Source organism: Hibiscus syriacus, unplaced genomic scaffold (assembly GCF_006381635.1).
Source record: "Hibiscus syriacus cultivar Baekdansim isolate YM2019G1 unplaced genomic scaffold, ASM638163v2 tig00000778_pilon, whole genome shotgun sequence".
NCBI classification, from domain to species: Eukaryota; Viridiplantae; Streptophyta; class Magnoliopsida; order Malvales; family Malvaceae; genus Hibiscus; species Hibiscus syriacus.
Window position 1 is genome coordinate 2,193,847 of NW_024061825.1, and position 24,746 is coordinate 2,218,592.

At 35.0% G+C, this 24,746-nt stretch overlaps 1 protein-coding gene across 2 annotated transcripts; it reads left to right on the forward strand.

Annotated features, from left to right (window-relative positions):
• The first annotated feature begins 8,051 nt into the window (after nucleotides 1-8,051).
• Nucleotides 8,052-23,809, forward strand: LOC120115039 (ubiquitin carboxyl-terminal hydrolase 6-like). 2 transcript variants are annotated; one of them, XM_039135812.1, is made up of 18 exons: nucleotides 8,052-8,155; nucleotides 9,010-9,155; nucleotides 9,336-9,371; nucleotides 9,475-9,582; nucleotides 11,850-11,950; nucleotides 12,057-12,183; nucleotides 12,601-12,660; nucleotides 12,743-12,810; nucleotides 13,262-13,312; nucleotides 13,818-13,926; nucleotides 15,042-15,130; nucleotides 15,323-15,392; nucleotides 15,563-15,643; nucleotides 15,737-15,832; nucleotides 15,916-15,964; nucleotides 16,482-16,601; nucleotides 16,697-16,771; nucleotides 23,605-23,809. In XM_039135812.1, the coding sequence occupies exons 1-18, from the start codon at nucleotides 8,146-8,148 to the stop codon at nucleotides 23,658-23,660; spliced, it is 1,452 nt and encodes a 483-aa protein (XP_038991743.1). In that variant the 5' UTR covers nucleotides 8,052-8,145; the 3' UTR covers nucleotides 23,661-23,809. The 2 variants fall into 2 exon arrangements, with proteins under 2 accessions (XP_038991743.1, XP_038991749.1); XM_039135818.1 differs by lacking the exon at nucleotides 8,052-8,155 and adding an exon at nucleotides 8,600-8,950 and having other exon boundaries at nucleotides 9,030-9,155.
• Nucleotides 23,810-24,746: the final 937 nt, after the last annotated feature.

Below are 24,746 nucleotides of genomic sequence, written 5' to 3' on the forward strand. Positions count from 1 at the left end.
TTCTAAACATGTCCTCTATCTTCTTCATCATACTGTCTTGTGAATTTGCAATACTGGCTTCAATTTTTTCCAACTTCATTCTCATTTCTTCTTGTTCTTTATGATGCTGTTCCTCAATACGCTGTATTTTATCCTCCATAATTCTCTTAGTAGCTTGTCTAGTACCGTAGTGATGTAGTATTTCTCTTTTGGCCAGAGTAACTGCGATTGAAATTTTTTTTAATATTATTATTTTTTTAAATTTTAATTAATGAATTTTAACTTAATAAATAAAATAATTCATAGTGAAAATTATGAAATGAATGATGAATGTATGCAAAATGCATGTATGTAAAAAACATTGATCCCAAAAAAGTCAACTGTCATAGAACAACTTTCATCGGCACACAAAAGTTTCTTTATAATATTTCAGAACTACAGATAAGGCATAGCTTTCCTATTAAGCTCTATAACTTCTTTCATTAACCATGAAACCTTCTTTCCACACTTAGAAACTGGATCAACTTGATGCTCAATTATTTTGGCTTCAACAGCTAGTTCCCCAACATATCTAGCAACTTCGCTCATTTGTACCATGGCCTCGAACACCATATTACTTCTTTCTTCACTTCTTTCAACATAAAACTCAGTTGACTTTTGCCATTGTTCATTTGTTCCTTCAAGAGTCTGCTCTAACTCAGTAATCCTGACTTGACAATCGTGCAGAATTTTTTCAAGATCTCTAATGCGTCTTCGCAGTGAAGCATTTTCTTCATTACTTTCTTTGAGATCATTAGGTCCTAGACGAACCTTTTCTTGAAACAATGATTCTTCAAGTTGCAAAATGTAAGCATTAAACTCTGAGTTTTTGTTTCTAGACTGATCCAGATCTTCTTCCAGTTTTGTTCGTGCTTCTTGCGTTCTTTGATTAAGCTTCTGGATCTGAACATCTTTGTTTCTACATCTTCGCATCCAATTTCTAGCCATTTCTTGCTCTACCTCAAGTCTGGTGTTGAAATTTTTTCTTTCCAGCTCCCATTTTTCTTTTTCAACATTGGATTCTTCCATCTTTTGGCCTCTGACTTCAAGTTCAGCAATCAACTGGTTCATTTCAGATTCAAATCCTTTGAACATGCTATTTTTCTCACCTTCAAACTTATTAAAGATGTCATTCTTCATTTCTTCTAAATCTTTGGCTCGATCTCTTTCTCTTTGCATTTCATTCATGATCTCGCGATGCTCAGCCTTGTGTTTTATAATTCGCTCTCTTCTGTCGACCTCAAAATCTTCCATTTTTTGCTTTCCTTTCTCAAGGCTTTTGAGTAGACGGCTATTCCTTCCTTTCAGATCTTCAACTCGTCTTTTCTCGATATTCAATTCTCTGGTCATCTGTACCGTCGATTGGCTAGGTCCTGATGCTTTTCGGGATTTATATAACTCCTGATAATCTTTCTGTAAGGCTCTGTACTCATCCTCACATTTTTCTTTATCTTTTCTCAACATTGCACATTGTGATGAATGAAAGTCAATGTCAACCCCCAACATAGTTTTATCTTGTCTCATTTGCTCTAACTCTTTCGACCAACCATCTCTTTCTGCTTCAAACTCAGCTCTCAGGATTTCAATCTCTGATGGAACCACCTTGATGCGATCTTCTATAGAAATATCCTCATTTTGATCTGGTAGAGGAATATTTTCGTTTTTCCTGACAGATCTCCATTCTTCATAATCAAGAGTTAGCATTTCTTTTGCTGCTTTAGCTCGGATACAAAAAGTTGTTTTCCAAGCTGTAACGGCTTCCATGATATTTCTTTTATAATTTTTGCTGTGGAATGTGAACTCAGATGACTGTAATCCAGCAGTGACAGGTACAAATTGACGACCTTCATACTGTCTTATAACCAGCAGTGGTGCATATCCAATTCCTCCCCATAATCCGAGCAGCATTATCCAGTTGTAATCACCACATTTGTAAATGAATTCCCTTTGTATTTGCCACGGGGCTCGCCAAACAATGTCATTGCTTTGCATATTTCTAAAGGCATTAATCCACATATCTTTCTTAATTTCTTTCGGCCATTCCTGCTCCAGAAATTCTTTTAATGGTGAATAATCCGTATTAAAGCGTCGGTATGAAACCTTTTCTGTCCTCCAGAAATGGCTACGGATCCAAACATATAACAACTGAGTACACCCTGAGAATCGTCCACCTCCCAGCCTTCTGCAAGCATTTAACGATCTGAAGGTTTCTGCTAGGATTGCAGAAACAGGATTAATCTTCTTCGGTAGCTGTTCAAACAAGTCTACCACTGCAGCTTCAATATATCCCAATACTTTTGGGAAGATGACCATACCATATATACCCAGAGCAAATAGATCGAATCGTACTTTACTATCTGGATGGCTCTGAATAAGTTCTCTGATGTTGGTCCAAGCAATGCCTTCGCTTTCGCCTTTTTGTTTTGTACGGGATGCTACCCATTCTTCTCGTACTCCGGCAATTTTTGCTAATTTAACTCGGAAGGGTTGAGTTTTAATTGACTTTGAATATATTCAATTTTCCAAAGCCCCTTCGATATGTAGCAAAGTTGTGTATTCTTCAATAGTAGGGACCAAGTCCTCCTTATTGAAAGTGAAGCAATTGTACCCTGGATTCCAGAATTGAACTAGGGCTCGGAGTAATTCATCATCAACTTCTACATAGAGCAGATATGGGATGTCTCCGTAAGTCTGATAAAACTGCAATTTTTTGTTTGAATCCCAACTTTCCCAAATGCTTCGCAAATCTTGCATATCATTTCTTTTTAGTGAAACTGAAGCATAACTGGCCAAGTCAGATACATAATCATCCTGCAGACTGTCTCCTTCTTGTCTTTGTAAATCTTCAGCCCACTGTCTTACTTCCGAGTTTAGAATTATTTGACTTGAACACTTTTTATCCATAGATGAAGGCTTTCCAATGAGACAATTAACACAAGGATCAATGTCTTTTATCCTGTATGATGCAATGCAAACAGAAAAATAAAGAACACACAAAAAGAAAATAAATTAGTTTACATAATAAAGAAATTTAATAATAATATTTACATAAATATTCTTTATTTAAACATGCTTTTCTGAATTTAAATAATTTAAATAAACATGTAATTTAAACAATAAATAAATTAACAGAAAAGACGGAATTCATTTCTCCTGTGTGTACACCTATTTTGGACAAAATTTCGGCATGACTTCGAATTAGAAGAGTTTCTAAGGTTTTTTTATATGCAAGGTTTCAGATCTAGGAGTAAAAGGTACCCGAATTGTCCTTGTTAGTGCCCCCTTGGGTTGCTAACCCTCAATCCTAGTCCATTACAGACTAAATTGGATCGAGTTCAATTCGAGGGGATACATTTCTCTATGCCTGACACGGAGAATAAATTCTCACGAAGACATAGAGCATATGAACCCCGAAAGTTACTTGCTAGGTCTGACACGGAGAATAAATTCTCACGAAGACGTTGCTTTCACTCCCACTTAAAAGGGACAACTCAATTATAGAGCTTTATGTAATGCAATGCAAGTGTTGTGTGTGAGGAGAAATGTTCAAACCTATAACAAAATAAATAAATAATGAAATAAAATACTTACAAATAAAATAAAACATGTAAATATTATGAAAATAATAAATAAAAAATTTGAAAAGAGAGAATTAAAAATTAAATATATAATTTTTAATTTTTAATTAATAGAGACAATTTATAATTGATTTTTAAAAGTTTGACCAAGTCCCCAGCAGAGTCGCCAAGCTGTCGTAACCGGTTTTTGTCCGGGCACGAAATATTATTTTGGCGGGAAAAATTGATTTAAATAAATGTTTTTGAAAATAATTTGAGAGTCGCCATCGGCCTTTTGGGTCAGGTAGGTCGAATACCTAAAAATTATTTTTTAAAAGAGTTTTAAAGAAAACACTAATAAAAAATGAACTGATCTGCGTTTTATAACCAAAAATTCGTTCTTTTTAATAAAAAGGGATTCGTGGTCGGTTACGTTTAGGGAATGATTAACACCCCTACAACGCCCAAAATTGGTACTTTTTAATTATAAATTGTCTCTATTATTAAAATTTAAAAATTCAAAAATATATTTAATTTTTAATCTTATTATTTCAAAACTATATAAAATAGATTTATTTATTAAAAAATATCCGAAAAGAACTTCTAGGTGCCTTAAGACAGCTCTTTTCTTTGATATTGATAAATATTAATTTAAATAATATTGTTTACTTTTTAATTTTTAAAATATCAGAATAGGACATCCAGTTGTATTAAGACTGTCCTTTTCTTTGATATTGAAAAAATATTAAAATAATTTATTTAAAAAATATAAATTATTATTTATCATATATTTATGACTATATAATAATAGTAAAAACATTTAAAATATATAAACAATACAATTAGAATGATATATTTAAAAGCAGTAAAATAAATGAAAACATTTAAAATTAATGACTAAATTATAGTAAAAATTAAAATTAAAAACCTAATTCATAATTAATCAAAATTATAGGGTTTAAACATGTTATTTTCTTATTTTTATTAATTTAGTGACTAATTTAAAACTATATAAAATTCGAATATCATATTAAAATAAATTAAAAATATATACTTGGGATTAAAATACTATTTATCAAAATTAATGGATTAAATCTGTAATTTATCCTAAATATATTATTTTAATATGAAGAACTAAAATAAATAAAATTAAAATTCGAAGACTAAATTAAAAATATTATAAATTCAGTTTAGTGACCAAAATGTAAAATTTACAAATACGAGGGACTGCGGACAGGGTTTAACTATTTCAAAATTACGCGTATAGTCCTTCCCGAAACGACGTCGTTCGGGAAGGACTATAAGAGTCCAAATCGGCTGGCCCGAAGGGCCAGCCATTTCATTTCTTCTTTTTTTTTTTCTTTCTCTCAAACAGAGAGAAGAATTCTCTGTCTTCTCTCTAAACTGAGAGAAGTTCAGCCGGCCAGCAGCCGTTAGCCGGCGTTCATCCGCCGTCAACCACCGCCGCCGGCCACCGTCTTCGGTGGCCGGAAAATTTTTTTTTACATCTAAATGTAGATCGGACCGTCCTAATGACGGTCCCGATACTTTTTTCCGTTAAACGACTCCTAATCGGAGCAGATCTACAAATATACCTTCGGTTTTTGTTGTATCCGGCGAGATCCGGTGGTCGAAGCTTCCTCGGTAAGTCTCTTCTTCCTTTTTCCTTTTTTTTTCTTGGTTTTCTTGCTCTGTTGGGATCGTTGGTAGTTTTGTATCTCTCTCTGTTTTCCCTTTTTTTTTTCTTTTTTTGGTTCTGTCTCGGTCTATCTCCCCCCTTTTTTTTTCTTGCAGATGGGTGGTGGCTTTTATAGCCACCACCGTTGTAGCTGTCGGACCGGTCCGAAGAAGGGCTCTCGGTGAGTCACCGGACTACCAGTGGTGACTCACCGAGTAGCCATGGCGTGGACGGCTGGTATATGATCTTCTGGAGTCTTCGGTTGGGACGTGGCAGCGGCGGAGGCGGTGAGGGCTTCTGGAAGCAGCAACGGCGGCGCTGGGACGTGTCCCTAGGGTATAGATACCCTAGGTTTCCTCTGGCAAATGGTGGACCGTTGGATCAAACCAGATCCAACGGTTGAGATTGAAGATGGTGGCTGGCTAGATTAGGGTTAGGAAACCCTAACTGGAAACCCAAATATTTAGGGTTTCTGGTTGGATTTGGACCGGCTCTGGTTGGTTTGTAACTGGGCCGGTCCAATTGTAATTGGGCCTGTAATTATATATTTTTTTATTATTATTTATTTATTTTTAATAATATTTATATGTATTTAATATATTTAATAATAATAGTAATAATAATAATAATAATAATAATAATAATAATAATAATAATAATGATAATAGTAATAATAATAATAATAATAATAATATGGATAAAAAAAAATAGTATCTTCAATTAGTCCTTAAACTTACACTTATTCCAATTACACTACTAACTTTTAATTTCCTTACCTTTTAATCATTAACCCGATGTTTGGGATATTATAGGAGCCTAGACCTAAGTGAAGTGGAATTGGGTTTGGTGGTGGCCCAATTTTTGTTCAAAATGGGGTATTTTTAATACTAAGACAAAGAAATAATGACCAAAAGTGTGATTAACCTCTCATGTGTTTCAAAAGATAAAAATCACTTAATTAGTGGTGATGTAATCGGTAGTGAATACACAATTTTGGCCATTCACCGTCCCTCACCATTTCTCATACTTTTTTTTCCTCTCTTCTTAATCTTCTTCTTCCTCAAGATAACTAAGAATGGTTGAAACTTTAATACCTTTAAGCCTTAACCAACAACATTAAGGTAAGAAACTTGATCCTCTCATTCAAATCTTCATTTCAAGCTATCCTTTGTAAGTTTTGGTTAAGGTGGCCAAAAATAGGTTTAGTGGGGGTTTTAGAAACTAAATGATTTCAATTCATTTTTTGGAGATCCAAGCCTTTAGAAACATTTTAAATTCTCCCCTCCTAAGCCTTCCAACCACGTTAGTAAACCTTACTTTGATTTCTTGCTTAGTAAGAGAAGTCGAAGAAAGCTTCAAGAGCAAGGGGAATGAAAAACTTACCTTGGGTTGAGTTTTGGATACTCCCAACAGCTTAGAAATCAAATGTAACTCACTTCTAACTCAACTCTATCACATGTAGGTTATTAAAGTGTGTTTGGTATGTTGTATGAACTATGAAGCATTCTCATGATAGAATTCAGAAATCAGTGTTTTCCAACATGTTTATAGAATACATAAGTTATTAATAATAGTTGGGACCCTTATTTGGATGTTTTGGATCAAAAGTTGGTATTTTTCGTACCTAAAACAAGTCATTTATGACACGAGTATCAATACTGTAAGAACAGTACTAATATTGTTCTTCAGACTTTGAAATAACAAAGGGTTTTAAGACATAAGTATCGATACTCCTTCAACGGATATCAATACTAGGGATTTAGGGTACCTAGGTATTTTTTATAACATCGAAGCAAAATTTGGTATAGATACTAAGGCAATATCAATACTTGTACCAATACCCTAAATAGGGGTATCGATACTCAAGAACTTTTTAAAACATCGAAGTAAAAATTGATTATGAAATTTTTCTAATTGTAACTTAATAGTTGAGAAACGGTTAACCGTTATTAACGGTTTTATTACAGATTAACCTATAGTTAAACTATTATAATCATTTGTAAAAAAATTCATAATTCATACTAAAAAATGTAGTACTTAACACATATATTTTAATATTTTAAGAAAAAGATATACATAATTTATTATTTAATATTGTTTTTTTAAATACTTAATTCACAATCTGACTTTTAAATATATTCCCCTCTTATTTTATCATCCAATTATTTTTATCTTATTTTAATACTTAAATAACTATTTTTATCTTAAATTATCTAAAAAGAAAGCCATCTATAAAATGTGAAATATGACATATTTTTATTTGACGCTGATAAAGTTTGGATGAAATAGAAAAAAAAATTATATATTAAAGTGGGTAAATTCATTTGGATAATGGTTTAGAAAAAAAATTCGTAAGATATTAGAAAATATATTTTCTCAATTAGGATGAAATGAACAGTATATAAGGGAATACAATCGAACCATCTACGTTTGAAAAATACGATATTTTTCTCAGGTTGCATGTAGTCTGAACATCAACCTTAACATAAATTTAATAAAAAAAATATCGGTCTTTCTAAAAAATCAGATGATGATGTAACCGCTTTCCCTTATATACTATTCATTTCACCCCATTTGTTTAATTCACACGAGTCATTTTCCCCCTATCAAAGTGAGATAAATGAGATTTAAATACCGTAGTAGTAAAGAATAATGTTGAGGGCCAAATTTTGAATTAAGTCAAAATAACATGAAACCACGAGCACCGATCCAGATCCACAACTGACCGAGCCAACCCGAACCAACGGGAACCGGGTTCGTATACGTTTCCTCTGTAAAATCGCAAACATAAAATACTTTTCCTTTTCTTCAAGCTAAAAGAAAAAAACTACAAAACCCCCCGAGATTCATCTTTCTTTTTTCTCTGTCGTCATCTACAGTAGTAATCCAATCATGTTGTCAGGTTCATTACTCTAAGCCCTGTGCTGATTGTTTATACTGTTTCCCACAGTTAATGTCTTGTTTAGATTTACCTATGAAGGGTTTTCAATTCGGGTTTAGTATTCTTTTTATGAACATTTTTTATGGACTTAAAATTGATTTTTTTGAGACGGGTCGTCCCTTTTTCCACGATTTCTCTCCTTTTTTTTCCTTGGAGGTGGAAGGATTCGGTTCTATTGTTCCATGCTTGTTCCTTTATATGACGTTTTTGGACGTTTTTGGTTGTATGTTTGGATTATACTATCTGATATTGCATAAAGATATTATGGGTTTCTGTTATCTCAGCGTTTACTTTTTAGGGCTGTAATATTCAACATAAAGACATACATAAATACATATGTAGAAGTGTGTTTAACGGAAGTAAATTATTGAGTTATGGTTTACTTTTTAGGGCTGTAAACCAATTGATTAAGATGTCTCTATTTCGTTAAAAAAGTTTGAGTTCCATATACTTGAATTATGCAGACATTAGATCCACTGAAATTTTGAGAAGATCTAATTCTTTAATTTCTATCTGCCGAGTTTTGCTCATAGGACTGTGTTTTTAACTGTATAAATAGTTAGTTGTATGAATTGTATGGGGGTATTTAGGTAGATGGTACTTGATAAATGGTGAAAACTTTGAACTAGATTCCAACTTTGACACTTCCGGTTGCAAATTATATATCATGGGTTTCCTTGTTGGTTAGAGAAGGAATCAACTATTACTTTGGAGGTTTTACCAGTTCCATTGTGTCCTTTTATCCTACTAGTCAAGGTGTTTGTATTCGACATTTTAATTATTTTTCTCTCAACTATCATCTTTGAATATTTTAGTTAGTGTGAAATGGCAAAAGGAACTCTTGAAGGCTGTAGAAGTTGACACCAGTCAGCCTCCATATGTTTTTAAGTGCCAGTTGTATGATCTGACCGGAGTACCTCCTGAAAGGCAGAAAATAATGGTTAAAGGTGGCTTGTTGAAGGTACTTGGATGATTTTCCGTTTTCATTTTAAACAGCTTGCATAATTACTATATAAAATGCTCTGTTTATTTATTGCAAAGGTTATTTTTGCTTATACTTTATTTGTCAAGTTATGGTTTCTAACATTCTTATTTTGCGTGCAATTCATGAATTCCTAAACCTTACCCTTTGACAATGTAGGATGAAGATGATTGGTCTACAGTTGGACTGAAGCAGGTGAGCAACCTTGGTACCACTTACCCTTTTCCCCTTTCATCTCATGCTTATGGAGTGTTTTCTAATTATAATGACGTGCCTTGTGCCATAATGTTTTTGCTAGGGTCAAAAGTTGATGATGATGGGAACTGCTGATGAGGTTGTGAAGGCCCCAGAAAAGGGCCCTGTTTTTATGGAAGATCTTCCAGTAGAAGAACAAGTGGTATCTTTGGTAAGTTCCAATTTAATTCCATGTTCCTTTTTTTGTTGCAAATGAAAAATATGTGCTTGCATTGGGGATTATATGATGAATATAATGACATATTGTAGTATGTCTTAGTGTCATAGATACCATTTGATTTCATTGTAATTCCAGCTTGTATCGGATTATACTTGTGATTTGTGCATTGCTTTTGGTATGTTTCTTTTGATTCTGTTGAACACAAATATGTGCTAATTGTTAGTCGACATCTAAAGAAGTATAGTTAATGTTGGAGCCTATTCAAGATGTATAGTGAGACTTAGATGAAATCATTGTCCACATTGTTATAAGGTTTACAATTCTTGTTGTCCTGGAAAATATGGCTCTGAAGTAGCTCTTCCTCATATCAACAGAATATCAATGGATTTGCCTATTCTTTTATTAACACATGGTTACAAATTCGCTAACTGTTATTATTCTAAAAAAAGGGATTGGTTAATGTTACGGAATTATGTTACTAATCTGCCTTTAAAAAGACAATTCCCAAGAATTTATGCTTTGTCGACAAACAAATGGGGGATGATCTCTGAGTTTGGTGAGTATGAAGATGAGGTTTGGGTGTGGAATATACAACTTAGAAGAATGTTGTGTGATTGGGAATTGGACCAGTGGATTGCATTTATGTCTTTGATTGACAAGTCGTCGCTGTCACGATGTGTGGATGATTTTTTGGGCTGGTCAGGAAAGGGGGATGGCATTTTCTCGGTCAAATCTTGTCGATTATCGTTACAAGATAGGTCGGAAGGGAGTTTTGTATGGAAGAAGTGGGTTTGGGATGGATTGGCGCCTCCAAGAGTTCAAACTTTAATATGGCAGATCTGTCATCAGAAAGTGGCAGTGAGAGTGGAATTGAAGAGAAGAGGACTTCAGATTTCGGATGTTCTTTGTCCTATGTGTCATGATCAGGATGAAACTGTTGCACACCTGTTCCTAACGTGCCCTATTGCCTCGGAATTGTGGAGTAAATTTCTAAGGTTATGGAATATCTCTACGGTGATGCCTCAAGACCCTTCTTCAATTTTGTGTTCGTGGTCGAACCTTAGGAATAATTCCCTTATTTGGAGGTTTATTCCGGCTGTCATATTTTGGTCTATTTGGAAGGCCAGAAACGAGGTTGTATTTGAAAATGGCATATGTGACTCTACTGTTCTGTTCTTCATTACTAGATTTAGATTGGCTAAATGGTTCTTGGCTAAATACCCGGGGGTTCGGATTCTGACAGACCTTCTAGTAGGGGATCCTACGCGGGCGGATTTATTACCCTCTAATTCGAGTTCTAAGAAGATTAGTTGCTGGACTCCTCCTCCATCTGATATGTTCAAACTCAATGTCGACGGGGCAGTGACTGGAGATGGGATGCAGGGTGGTATTGGTGGGGTTTTGAGAGACTCCGGCAGCTGCACCTTAGCTAATTTTTCTTCCGCAGTGGGCCCTGGTCCCCCTATTCTATCTGAACTGAAAGCGATTAAGAAAGGATTGCTCTTCTTCTTTTCATCCGATTTGGCCAACAAGGGAAGACTTATTTTGGAAAGTGATAACAAATATGCAGTAGATTGGATTTTAAAACGGAGTCCTTCCCCTACTATTTTCAGTGAGTTGGTGGAGGAAATAGGAGTTCTTGTTTCTACAAAGGGTGTTGTTCTGAGATGGGTTTCTAGGAGTTGCAATATGGAGGCAGATAGGTTAGCTAAGCAGGGAATCGGTTGAGTGTTGAAGGCTTAGTGTTGTTCGTTACGATAGTGTTGTTCGTTACGATAGTGTTGGTGTGGGGTTAGGCTGATGGGTGTTTTTTTCCCCATCGCTTTGTGTATTATGGTCATGGTGTATTTTCGAGGGTTAGAGTGTTATGTTTATCCTGTGTTTCTCAGGATCAGGATGTTTTGTGTATCTTATGTAATTCTGGTTTTTCAATAAAATGAGGTGCTCTTTTCCTCCCTCAATCAGTTTACATCAAATGTAAACTATGAGGGAGGTTCCTAAGGAGTCCTACTATTCCTATCAAAAAAAGTCTAGGTGGTTTGATTCTTTTAATGGTGTGTCTTTTATGATCTGTTTGTATCTTTGGGGGTTGATTTAAACCCTTTTTCTAATAATACTTGACGTACTCTTTTCATCCTTCCGCTTTTTGTCGGTTTACCTCTATGGTATATCGACAATTATGAAGGGGGTTAGGGTCATAGTGATTTTCCGTAGCCTTGCAACTGAGGACTCTAACCTATTTTTTTGGGTACTTTTAGGGTCATAGTGCTGGGCTATTTAATCTGGGAAATACCTGCTACATGAATTCCACCGTACAATGCCTGCATTCTGTTCCAGAGTTGAAGTCTGCTTTAGTAAAGTAAGTTTTTTGTCTGTACCTAACAATGTATTATGTGAGAATATGGACTAGATTTGTATGTTTTTTGTATGAGGTAGGCATAATGTACTGTCTTATTTGTGATCAGTTATTCACATTCTGGAAGAAACAACGATGTGGATCAGACTTCTCATATGCTGACTGTTGCAACTCGTGATTTGTTTGGTGAACTTGATAAAAGTGTGAAGCCAGTTGCCCCGATGCAATTCTGGATGGTTTGTTTCCTTTTTCCCTTATATATAATTTGAATCCCCATGTTTTCTCTGATATGTGAAATTCATAGGATATGGCTTGGTGGAAGAAACATATCTGCTAGTTAGGTGAAACATTTCTGTTGGTGTTCTCACTTATATTCAATAATGATATTTACATAAGGTTAAGTTCACGAAAACAGTGTAATATTGTGCCTTGAATAACATTTTGGGCCGATTCTGTGGAATTTCCTTGGTGATTTAATCTCTGTTATCATTTATTGCTGGAACTTCATGCAAATATTTTCTAAGCTGCCGTCAACAGAATTGTTGCACTGCACTTCAAGTTCATTAAAGATTCTCTTATTTCTGTTTTTTGTTGCTATATGGCACTTGGTTTGAAAAGTACAGAAACTTATTATTTTTATCTTTTTGTTTCAGGTGTTACGTAAAAAGTATCCTCAATTCGGCCAGTTGCATAATGGTGTCTTCATGCAGCAGGTTATTTTTAGTCACCCGTACACAATACTCTTCTGTACTATATTTGTTTATATGCTGATATGTAATTTGTATTTTTCGACAGGATGCTGAAGAATGTTGGACCCAACTTTTATACACCCTCTCTCAGTCTCTTCGATCACTGGGTTCCAGGTGGTTTTATTGTTCTTTGTCATTTTGATCAATTATACTAAGTTATACATCCTGGCTTAAGTTTGAGCAAATCCATGATGCACTTGATAATTAAAACAGCTTCACTAAAGCTGTCACTTTTTGTTTTATCAAACTTTTTCATCTAAGTTAGGGATTTTTTTATTTGGAGCACTGTTGCCTTGCATGGTTCTCTTGGCACTACAATGCTTTACAAGCATAGATCTATGGATTACTATCTAGTAAACTGGCAGTGGAATATTTTTAACATTACCAGCAAGGTGAAGGAACTAGCATGTGACTCATTTATTTATGTTTATTTCCTTTAAATATCAATTAAGGATGCACGGCTGTTTCTTAACTGAATTTAAAAATTCACCACCAGTGTTTCAAATAATTATCCTTTATCTATTTAGAAAAATGATACTAATCTCTCTCTCTTTTCTTTTTACAGTGAAAGTATGGATACTGTAAAGGACCTTTTTGGTATTGAACTTGCAAGCAGGTAGATATCTTCAGACTTGATTGTCTTTTATTATTATTATTTAATGTTGACATTATCAAATTAGGAAGTTTGTATTTGCCCCATGCCATGTTCTATAATTGTTCTGATTGTTTCCGCTATTCAAAATGTCAAATGTCGCTGATTCTTTTCATGGAAAAAATTGCATATAACAGTAAGCCATCTTTTTCTAACTGGGGAAAAGATGATGAGTATCAAGTTTCAACTACACTAGACAAGCAAACCCAGAACACCCTTTCACTTTCATGCCTACATTGAAGTAGTTTTTGCAGTTTCTAAGTTTAAGTGATATTAAGATTTTTGTGTTCTTTATTTGGTTTATGTTACTTCCAAGATAGTTATTTACCCAACGTTTGGCTGATTTGTCCACAGTTCCATATGCTCAAGTTTTTGTATTACCTAGAAATGCATTGTACAATTTACTTTCATATTTTTTTCTGGTTCTTGATACCCTTATAGTATCATGTAATCTGTGTTTTCTTGCTAGGATTCATTGCCAAGAGAGCTGTGAAGAAAGTTCTGAGACAGAATCGGTTTATTCACTAAAATGCCACATTTCACAAGAAGTGAATCATTTGCACGAAGGTCTAAAGCATGTAGGTTATATCCACTGCCTTCTTTTCTATTCTATATATTGTTATTTATTTATTTACAATCCCTATTCTATTTTAAACTATTTTCAGTCGTTTGTGCGATGCCTTTTTCTTTATCATATTACAAATTTATGGTAATTTCTATTATTATTCATTCTTCATCATATTACAAACTTATGATAATGTCTATTATCATTCATTCTTCTGTAGTTTCATTGACATTCCAATGAAGAATGTTAGTTTCTATTTTGTTCGAACTCTTCATTTTGGTTGAAGTACCCATACTTGACACTTGTGTCCAACACCTATCCAGATATGTTATGGGATATGACCCTTTGAGGATCTCCCAATTACATGGAAAAACTTCTTCGTTTAGTTAGCTTATGCAGAATGTTTTCCTTTGCATCCAAACAATAAATATTTGTTTGAACTTCTTTGTGTAGTTGTCTATAAACTTGACGATGCTCCACCTATGAAGCAAAAAACTGTTTCGGTAAAAAATATTGCAGAAAGTAACATCACAATAAATGATGTTGAAAATTCATATAATATTCTGCTGCTTCCTAAGGCTAAAACAAGGTTGTGGAAGATGTGGTCGACGTTAAAGAAGCTAGGTTTAGAAGGGGTTATTGATGTAAGAGATTTTTGGTGACATGGTTAGGCAAGATAGCTAGTCAAGAAATGTATGCTGAAGTGGTGAAAGTTCTTACCGGATTTGATTTTCCAAGCTGGAGAGAATGATGCAGGAACTTTTAATAATTTTATTATTTCAGTTTTTTATTAATTATAAGTCCTCATGGATGACTAAGATCATAAGATATCTTTAGGGTTTCAACCTAGGGCTAGGATTATATCTTTATGGTTTAAATCTAGGATGAGCGTTAAAACTGTGTCCCCTGGTATAAATAAGCTGTAAAATATTTACAGCCACATTATTTTTCTTATTTCCTTGAGAAAGTAACTAAAGGTTTTTGTAACCCTAAGTTTTCTGAAGTTTCATCTTTCTTACTCGTTTTTCCAGCCATACATCTATTGATTCACTCCTGTGCTTCCCCTTAAACCATGTCAGTTGGATGAATAGCTTAATTCAGTGATTGTTAACATTGTTCTTAATTTAGGCTTTGAAATCAGAATTGGAAAAGGCTTCTCCTGCCCTGGGACGCAGTGCTATTTACTTGAAAGAGTCCCGAATTAATGGCTTGCCAAGGTAACTCATAGCTTGGTTATTGCTTTCCATGTATTTTGTACTATAGTCTGCTATAGTATCTGGTGACATTTCTTTCCGATGTCACTTCACCGATCTAGATTCCATTTGCATTTTGATTCTTTATACCTTGAATGTTATCATCCAATTTTGAAACAGAGTATTTTAGTCAAATTTTTTTGGTTAATTGTGAAGGTACCTGACTATTCAATTTGTACGTTTTTTCTGGAAGAGGGAGTCAAATCAAAAGGCCAAGATATTGCGGGTAGGCTAACTTTATTCTGTGACTTAGCGTACATGATTTTCTTAAATATGTACTATTATTTTAACCAGCAGGATATAGCTTGGTAAAGGCACATATAATATTGACTCTTCTGTTTACTTCGTGAACAATGTTTGTAATCATATTGCATGATATGTGTTTCCCTTCCTTAGAAAGTTGATTATCCATTGGAGTTGGATATTTATGATCTATGTTCAGATGAACTTCGCAAACAATTGGAAGGTCCTCGCCAGGTAGCCAGTTTTTTACCTTGTTTTGTTTCAGTGAATAACTAAATTTTAGTTTGCAGTGGATTAAGCAACTGTTTCTTGATATGCAACTTTTAGATTTTGAGGAACAACGAAGGTGGAAAGCTTGGTTTGAAAGCTAATGAGAAGATCTCCAGCTCAAAAGACGATGATGTCAAGATGACTGGTGCAGAGGTGACTAGACTACTTAGCTGAAAGTGCCAACTTGAATGACTATGAGTAGTGCCTTAAATTATTTTTCTATGTTTTGCTTGCAGGGGTCTTCTAATGCAAGTGGAGAATCGTCTGTGACTATATCTCAAGAAGGTAAAAACCTCTATGACCATAATTTGTTGACATTGGCCCTAAACTGGTTTACATGAGCTATGTTGACTCTTATTCTTGATATACCTCTTTCCGAAAACTTTTGGACCGTAGCATGGGGATATTACCCTCCAAAATCCTGGTAAAATTTTGAAGAAGTTGAACAACGTTTTGGATGCATACCTGTATACAACATTCGCACTGGAGTCCGAGTTACATAGTACATGAGTAGTTATGTGCAGTTTATTCTCCAGATACATATTATCAAGTAGTTGCGATGAATGCAGTCCTTGTAAATGGACATCCAAATTCTGATGAATAAAAAGCCCATTTCATAGAGAGTTTCTTGGCGTCAGATTGTTTTAAGCTGATATGTTTGATAATTTTCCAATTCGTTGTAGCTGAAGGGAACCTCTTGAATAAATTAGAGTTGATTGTTAGCCATAGTTCTGAGAAGATGCAGTTATATACCCGAATACTCGAACACTTTTGACATTAATTTCTCACTTTGTTTTTTCAGGGGTTCCCTCCGAGAAGGAAACACGTTTAACCGGGATTTATGATTTGGTTGCTGTGCTGACCCACAAGGGTCGAAGTGCTGATTCAGGGCATTACGTAGCATGGGTCAAGCAAGAAAGTGGTCAGTTCTTGGGAATAATTTGTTTGGGACTGTTTCTATGACAAGTATTTTATGTATATATTGTTTTAATAACTAATAATTGTTGCTAATCACAGGGAAATGGATTGAGTTTGATGATGATAACCCTATCCCGCAGCGAGAGGAAGACATTGTTAAACTCTCCGGAGGAGGTAAATCTCAACCTGCGTTTTTATGTCATTCTAAAGTCTTGTTCTGTTACTCCTTTTTTTTTTTTGCTTATAAGCAAACACTAATGTTTTGAATTGGTAAACCAAATGTTTTACTATTTATACTTTACTATGTTATTGAGGCTTAGATACGTGTGTTTTAGACGGGCATGTTTAATTTTGTGTGTATATTTATTTAGGGTAAATTACGTGTTTAGTACCTAAACTATCACTTCTGTTCGTTTTAGTACCTAAACTTTATATTTTTTTCTTCAAAACCATATGTAATGTTTAGTTCAGGTTTCAATTTGACACCAGTCATTAAAAACTTAGTGGAAACTAAAGACGGAAAAACTTGTTCCGAATAAATCATGTTTATTTCTGCTGAATATGGCTTACTTAAATAGAGTTTACAATGTAACAACTTTACATAAAAAGATGCATAAAATTAGCAACAGAATAAAAAACTGATTCTATCTAATTAAAAATGATCCTATCTAATAACTAATAGAATAAAAACTGATTCTATCTAATTAAAACTGATCCTATCTAATATTTAATTTAGATATTCTTGACACCCCCCTCAAGCTGGAGAATAGATATCGATCATTCCCAGCTTGGACAGAAATCCTTCGAACATCGTAGTAAACAGTCCCTTGGTGAGAACATCGGCGAGCTGCTCTGATGATGGAACAAACGGTATGCAGATATCGCCATTTACAACCGATTTTGGCAAGGATGTTTGTTCCCAAAAACTCATTTCAGAGTCATTCTCCCCCGGAAGAGAGTTTTTGTCAAAAAAAGGTTTTTCAAAAAACGTGACATCCATACTCACATAATACTTCCCAGATTTAGGATCAAAGCATTTATACCCTTTTTGTGTTGGTGAAAAACCTAGAAATATGCATTTATGTGCTCGGGGATCGAGTTTTCCTCTATTTTGGCCGTGTATATGAACAAAAGCAATGCAACCAAAAATTTTAGGTGTTAAATCAGTGAAAGATCTATTTTCAGGAAACATATTCTTTAGAGCTTGCAAAGGAGTAATATAATTAAGAACTCTTGTAGGCATTCGATTTATTAAATAAGACGCTGTTAAGAGTGCTTCATTCCAAAAACGATTAGGAACATTCATAGCAAACAGTAAAGCCCTAGTCACCTCTAATAAATGCCTATTTTTTCTTTCAGCAACTCCATTTTGTTGGGGAGTATCAACGCAAGAACTGTGATGAATAATTCCTTTTTGTTTCAAAAAATCACCTAAGATTGCATTAAAATATTCTCGACCATTATCGGTTCTAAGAACTTGAATATTTGCTTGAAACTGAGTATTGATCAGTGAGTGAAAATTTTTGAAAACACTTGCTGCCTCGGATTTTTCTTTTAGTAAATAAATCCACGTGACTCTAGTGTGATCATCAATGAATGTGATGAACCATCTAGATCCTGAGGCTGTTTTTACTCGTGAAGGGCCCCAAATATCACTATGCACAAGAGAAAAAGGTTTTGATGGCATATACTTTAAAGATGGATAAACAAATCTATGATGTTTTGCCAATTCACAAGCTTCACACTGAAAAGAAAAACTGTCGTTTTTTTTAAAAGATTTGGAAACAAATATTTCAAGTAATTAAAACTAGGATGGCCTAACCTATAATGCCACAACATTATTTCATTCTCACAAGACAAGGTAGTAAAGCATCTCGGTTTCTGAACTTGTTTATTTGAAGGATTGTCCGTGACCAAGTGATAGAGTCCATCAACCTCCTTAGCATTGCCAATCATCTTCCCCGAACAAGGGTCCTGAAATTCAAATCCATCAAATGTTATTGTAGCAATGCATTTGCAATCATGAATAATACGATTAACAGAGATGAGATTGCAAGAGAGCTTTGGGACATGTAGGACATTTAGTAATGTGAGAGATGGAGAAATAATGATAGAGCCTTTTCCAGCTATAGAGGTTAGGGAGCCATCAGCAATTTTTACCTTCAGATTACCAGTTAAAGGAAAATAAGATGAGAATATGGAGGAATTACCGGTCATGTGATATGTTGCCCCTGAATCTATGATCCAAGGGTTTGATTTAGAACCGGCTATGAAAGCTGTAGGATATGTACCTTTCTGGGCTAATGATGAAGAGGCAATATAAGATGATGGGTTAGGAGTGTTGGATATGGAATGAGAACTCATTAGTTGATACAATTGCTCTAGCTGTTCTTTGCTGAAGGCAGACAGTTCTGAGGCAGGTTTCGGCTCTTCAGAAGCATCTTCAGATGAGGCATGGAATCCCTTTGCATTACGAGAATTTCGATTGGCTGAAAAATTCTCGGCTGGCTTCCCGTGTAGCTTCCAACACTTGGCTTTAGTGTGTCCCGGCTTGTTGCAGTGCTCGCAGATTGGCCGATCTCTGTCGTTCCGACGATCGTTGCGACGTGGTGGCTGACCCGAGAACAAGGCAGAAGACTCAGTGGGATTTGGTGAGTGGCCTCCAAGCATGACTGTCCACCGGCTCTCCTCTCGTCTGACTTCGAAGAAGACTTCTCTTGTGCTTGGTAGTGGTTCACGACCAAGAATGCGCCCTCTGACTTCATCCAATTCCTTGTTAAGGCCGACAAGGAATTCGAAGACGCGTTCTTTTTCCACCATCTTCTGGAATAGAGCCCTGTCCTTAGCACAACTCCATTCGTAGTCGCTGAACATGTCAACCTCTTGCCACAAGGTCTTGAGTTCAGTGTAGTATTGAGTGACAGTTTTTTCTCCTTGTTTTAGCCTCCATAACCGAGTTTTTAGTTCAAACCATTGTCCTGCGTTCCCGAGATCAGAATAGGTCTCGTTCACAGCATTCCAAATGTCATGAGCAGTAGGTAGGAAGAGATAAGTTCTCCCTACACTCGGATCCATGGAATTTATGAGCCAAGACATAATCATCGAGTTTTCTGCCTCCCATCTTTCAGATTCTTCATCTTCTTCGGCAGGTTTCGTAGTGGTACCTGAGAGATAGCCAAATTTTCCACGGCCACGAATAAACAGTTTCACAGATTGTGACCACTGTAAAAAATTATTTCCATTCAACTTGTGAGAAGTGATGGATATGTTTTGGAATGATTCAGTGTTTAGGGTGATTGAAGGTGAGCGAGTAGAACTCATAGAGTCGATACCAGAGGTATCATCGTAGGGTTTGGCCATTTTGGCTCTGACACCATAAAGACGGAAAAACTTGTTCCGAATAAATCGTGTTTATTTCTGCTGAATATGGCTTACTTAAATAGAGTTTACAATGTAACAACTTTACATAAAAAGATGCATAAAATTAGCATCAGAATAAAAAACTGATTCTATCTAATTAAAAATGATCCTATCTAATAACTAATAGAATAAAAATTGATTTTATCTAATTAAAATTGATCCTATCTAATATTTAATTTAGATATTCTTGACAGAAACAATGATGTGGAATTATTTTCCCCTTTTCTATGGGAGCCGGTCATCCAAAGTTTTAACAAGAGATTGTCTGGTTGGAAAGCTTCCACACTATCTATGGCGGGCAGATTGGTGTTGTTAAAGTCAATACTGTCCTCTATGCCAATTTTATTCCTCTCTTTTTCCTAATAAGATTTAGGTTGGCTAGATGGTTTCTAGCTAAGTTTCCTAATATCCAAATACAAGTTGATTTGTTGGTAGGGGACCCCTCTTTAGCAGACAGGTTTGGTTACCAGAATACTCACAGGAGTTTGAAACAAAGTTGGCAGCCTCCCCCTACAGATTTTTATAAATTTAATGTTGATGGGGCTGTCAAGTCTGATGGGATGGCCGGAGGAATTGGAGGTATTTTGAGAGATTGTAATAGCATCATCCTATCGACCTTCTCTGTTAGTATTGGTCCAGGCCCTCCTCCGTTGGCTGAACTAAAAGCTATTAAGAAAGGCCTAGACTTTTTTCTATCATCAGATTGGGCTATAAAGGGAAGATTGATCTTAGAAAGTGACTGTAAATCTGCTGTAGACTGGATTCTGCTGCCTAATTCTGTTCCTAGTTTCTTCAGTTCACTTGTTGAGGATATTGCGTCTTTAGTTCAAGAGAGGGCGGTTATTATTCGATGGATTCCTAGGGGATGTAATTGGGAAGCAGATAAATTAACTAAGGATGGGATTGGTCGATTGTAAGGGTATTTTTATAGGGTGTTTTAAGATTATAGTTTTATTCTGATGCCCTAAATGTATTGGTGTAATTTATTGTAATAGTTTCTCTATTCAATAAACTAAGGCACTCTTTTCCTCCTTCCGCTAGTTACTCTTTCTTAGAGTTAACTAAGAGGGAGGTTTTTAACGAAGGCCTATTTTTCCTATCAAATTTTTTTTTTCAGAATTCCGAGCAAGGTCTATAGGAAGTTAAATTCTTTGATGGCCAATTTTCTTTGGGGGGGTGGTCCATCAAAAAGTCGTATTCACTGGGTGAATTGGAAAAGGGTGTGTCAACCCTTTGAGGAGGGAGGTTTGGATCTGAATTTTGCAAACAGAGTGTTGCTAGGTAAATGGGTCTGGAAGTTCGCAAATGAAAAAGACACCCATTGGAAAAATTTGATTTGCAGCAAACATAATGTTAGTAATCTGTCCCTAGCTATCAATAAGGCATTCTTTCCTTTGGACTCATGGATTTGGAAAGGTATTAATAAGAACTATTTGAAAAATGATGCTATTGGACAGGGACTTAGATCTCACTCTAAGATTCAAGTAGGCAATGAAAAGTCTATTTTATTCTGGCACGACGTTTGGATAAACGAGGATTCTTTAATGAATCAATTTCCAAGGATTTATGCTCTTTCAAATAACAAGTGGGGAAAAGTTTCAGAGTTTGGCTGTCTAGTGAGCAACAGATGGGTTTGGAATATTCAAACGAGAAGGAATTTATGCGATTGGGAATTGGATTACTGGATTCAATTAATGTCATTGCTTGAGAATATTGTTATGTCTGATTCGGTGGATGATTTTCTGTCTTGGTCGGGGACAGGTGATGGACTGTTCTCGACAAAAGCATGTAGGCTGACTTTTTTACCAAATCTGGGGGTATGTTCAACTGGAAAAAGTACGTTTGGATAGGTTTGGCTTCTCCCAGAGTCGAAACTTTTCTGTGGCAGGTTTCACATCAAAGATTGGCGGTTAGAACAGAGTTGAAAAGAAGAGGTGTTACATTGGAGGATGTCCTTTGTCCGTTTTGTTCAAAGCAGGAAGAAACAGTTCAGCATCTTTTCATTTCGTGCTTTGTTGCAGGGGATTTATGGAATAGTTTTTTCAGGTTATGGAAAATCTCTTCAGTCTTGCCTAAAGATCCATTTTCTGTGCTGAGTTCATGGTCTGATATTAGGCCAAGATCTGAAATATGGATTTTATTCCAGGAGTTGTTCTGTGGTCAATATGGAAGGCTAGAAACTCGGTGGTTTTTGATAATTGGAAACTGGACAGATCTACTCTTTTCTTTATTTCCAGATTTAGATTGGCTAAATGGTTTCTTGCTAAGCATCCGGATGTCACTATTCAGGTCGACTCACTTGTTGGGGACCCCACACTTGCAGACAAGCATCAGACTTCTATCTTCAAGAGAATGAACGTTCAGGGTGGCTTCCTCCTCCTGTACATTTTTTTAAAGTTAATGTTGATGGGGTAGTCAGTGGGGACGGGCGGCTGGGGAATTGGGGGCATTTTATGAGATTTGAACAGTAAAATTCTAGGGTCTTTTTCGAATGGTGTTGGTCCAGGTCCTCCTCCTCTGGCTGAGTTGAAAGCCATTGAGAAAGGCATTGATTTCTTTCTCTCGTCTGCTTGGGCTACGAAGGGAAGGCTGATAATTGAGAGTGATTGTAAATCAATAGTGGATTGGATTTTGTTGCTGACTTCTGCTCCTTTTTTTAGTTCAATGGTTGAGAAAATCGTTTCCCTAGTCTCGGATAAGGAGATTATTGTTACACATCCCGAGGAGGTGCAATTGTGAGGTAGATACTTTGGCTAAACAGGGAATTGGATGATTACTTATGTTGTTTTTAGAGGATTTTCAGTACGGTTTTGGTGGCTTACTGTTGTTTGGGGCTGAGATAGTATTGATGTTTAAGGGTGGTTAGGTCGTTTTAGTGTTTTTCATTTTCTGTTGAGTGTGTTTTTTGGTTCTGTGAAGTGTCTTCTGGTTGTATCTTATGTACTTTTCCTATGATTAATATAATCCTGAGGCACTCTTTTCCTCCTTCCGCTGATTAAGGAGCTTTCCTAAAAGATCCATTAATCAAGAAGGGGGTTTTTAATGAGTGAAATTCTTATAAAAAAAGTAATGTAAATTACATGTCATCAGTGCCATTAAGTTTTTAATGGTGGGTACCAAATTAAAACCTAAACTCATCGTTAGATATGGTTTTGGAAAAAAAGTAAAGTTTAAACGGAACAAAAGTGACAGTTTAAGTACTAAACATGTAGTTTAGCCATTTATTTTTTTCTAGTTTCTCCAAGTAGTTGATGTCTTTGGAGGGTAATATCCCCATACTCATGCCCCTATAGGCACTGGCAATAAGTTTCAGGCAGTGGTATTTTAGGACCATGTTGCTCAGATTCTTTATTGTTTTTGAATTACTCATATTCGACTCATGTCCAGCACATTCAGGCAAAGGTATGGGGATATAACTCTCGAAATAGATGGAAAAAACTTCGAAAAATTAAAATTACTTGTGTCTCGCACATACTCGAATTCAAACTCGTAGTCGTAACCGTGTCGTAGTATATGATTAAGATGAGCGTGGTTTGTGACCCTATAGTTTTCGTAACTGGTAACTTATATTATTTTTTGGGTGTTAGGTGATTGGCACATGGCATACATCTGCATGTACAAGGCTCGCACTGTTTCAATGTAATCTTTTTATTTCATTATGAAGTGTACTTTTGGTATTGTTTTGCTTCGAGCATGAACCTGTGAAATGGCCAAATAGATTTTACGAAATTGTGTTGTACTTTTATACTTTTGTTTATTACATTCACTTTGATTGAATGTTTATTACCCTAATTTTACATTTACAATATCTTTAATTTTGTTATCGCATCCTTTGTAATTTATAATGTAGTATATGTTCAGAAGATTTTTTCAGCCACCGACAATGTTTATATACCCTATAGTTCTTTGTACGTTGGATTGGACGTGACATTTTACGAAAATAATACAATAACCATCCAAATGAGAAAAATGTAACTAAAGAATGATTCTTGATACTCTCTTTTTAAAATTGTAAACTAAAATTTTCATTACATCATTATAAAAAAAGGGGAAAATAAGTACGAATTAAATTACTTTAGTAGTTAGAAGAATTATTACTATTCTTAGAAGTTTTAGATTTATGCACCAACGACTAGAGTATTTAATAAAAAGGAAAATATGAAAACAATAAATTTATTTGTTTATAAATACAATAAATAAACCTAAAATGAGGTATATTTTTTATACGTAAGCTTGGCCTAAATTGAAGTTTTGAATATTTATCTTAATATTTTAAGATGATTATAAGATATATCTATTTTAAAAAAAATTAATCAAGAGTGAGGGAACTTGATGGGTTTAAAAGCTTTCATTATTTAGAATAAACTGTTAATGGCAGTGTAAGAATAAAAAATAAATATACCTAATCATTGTTTAATATTAAAATTGAGATATTTGAACTTCTAATTATTGACTCTTCAATCTAGATTTTTTAATCGTATGGGGTGATTATAAGGTAGTATTTGTTTAAAATATTTCTTAAACATTGATAACGCACACACCCTAATTCGTACTTTTATAATTAAATATTTTATTATTAAAACTTGCACTTTTGTTACTAACATATTTATATTTTGATCCCTAATTAGAATGCGAAGCTCACCTAAATTAATTTAATTTAAACATATACTACCTCGTAACCCTATACTATTAACAAAAAAAAATGTACCATTTCATTTCGTTAACCCTC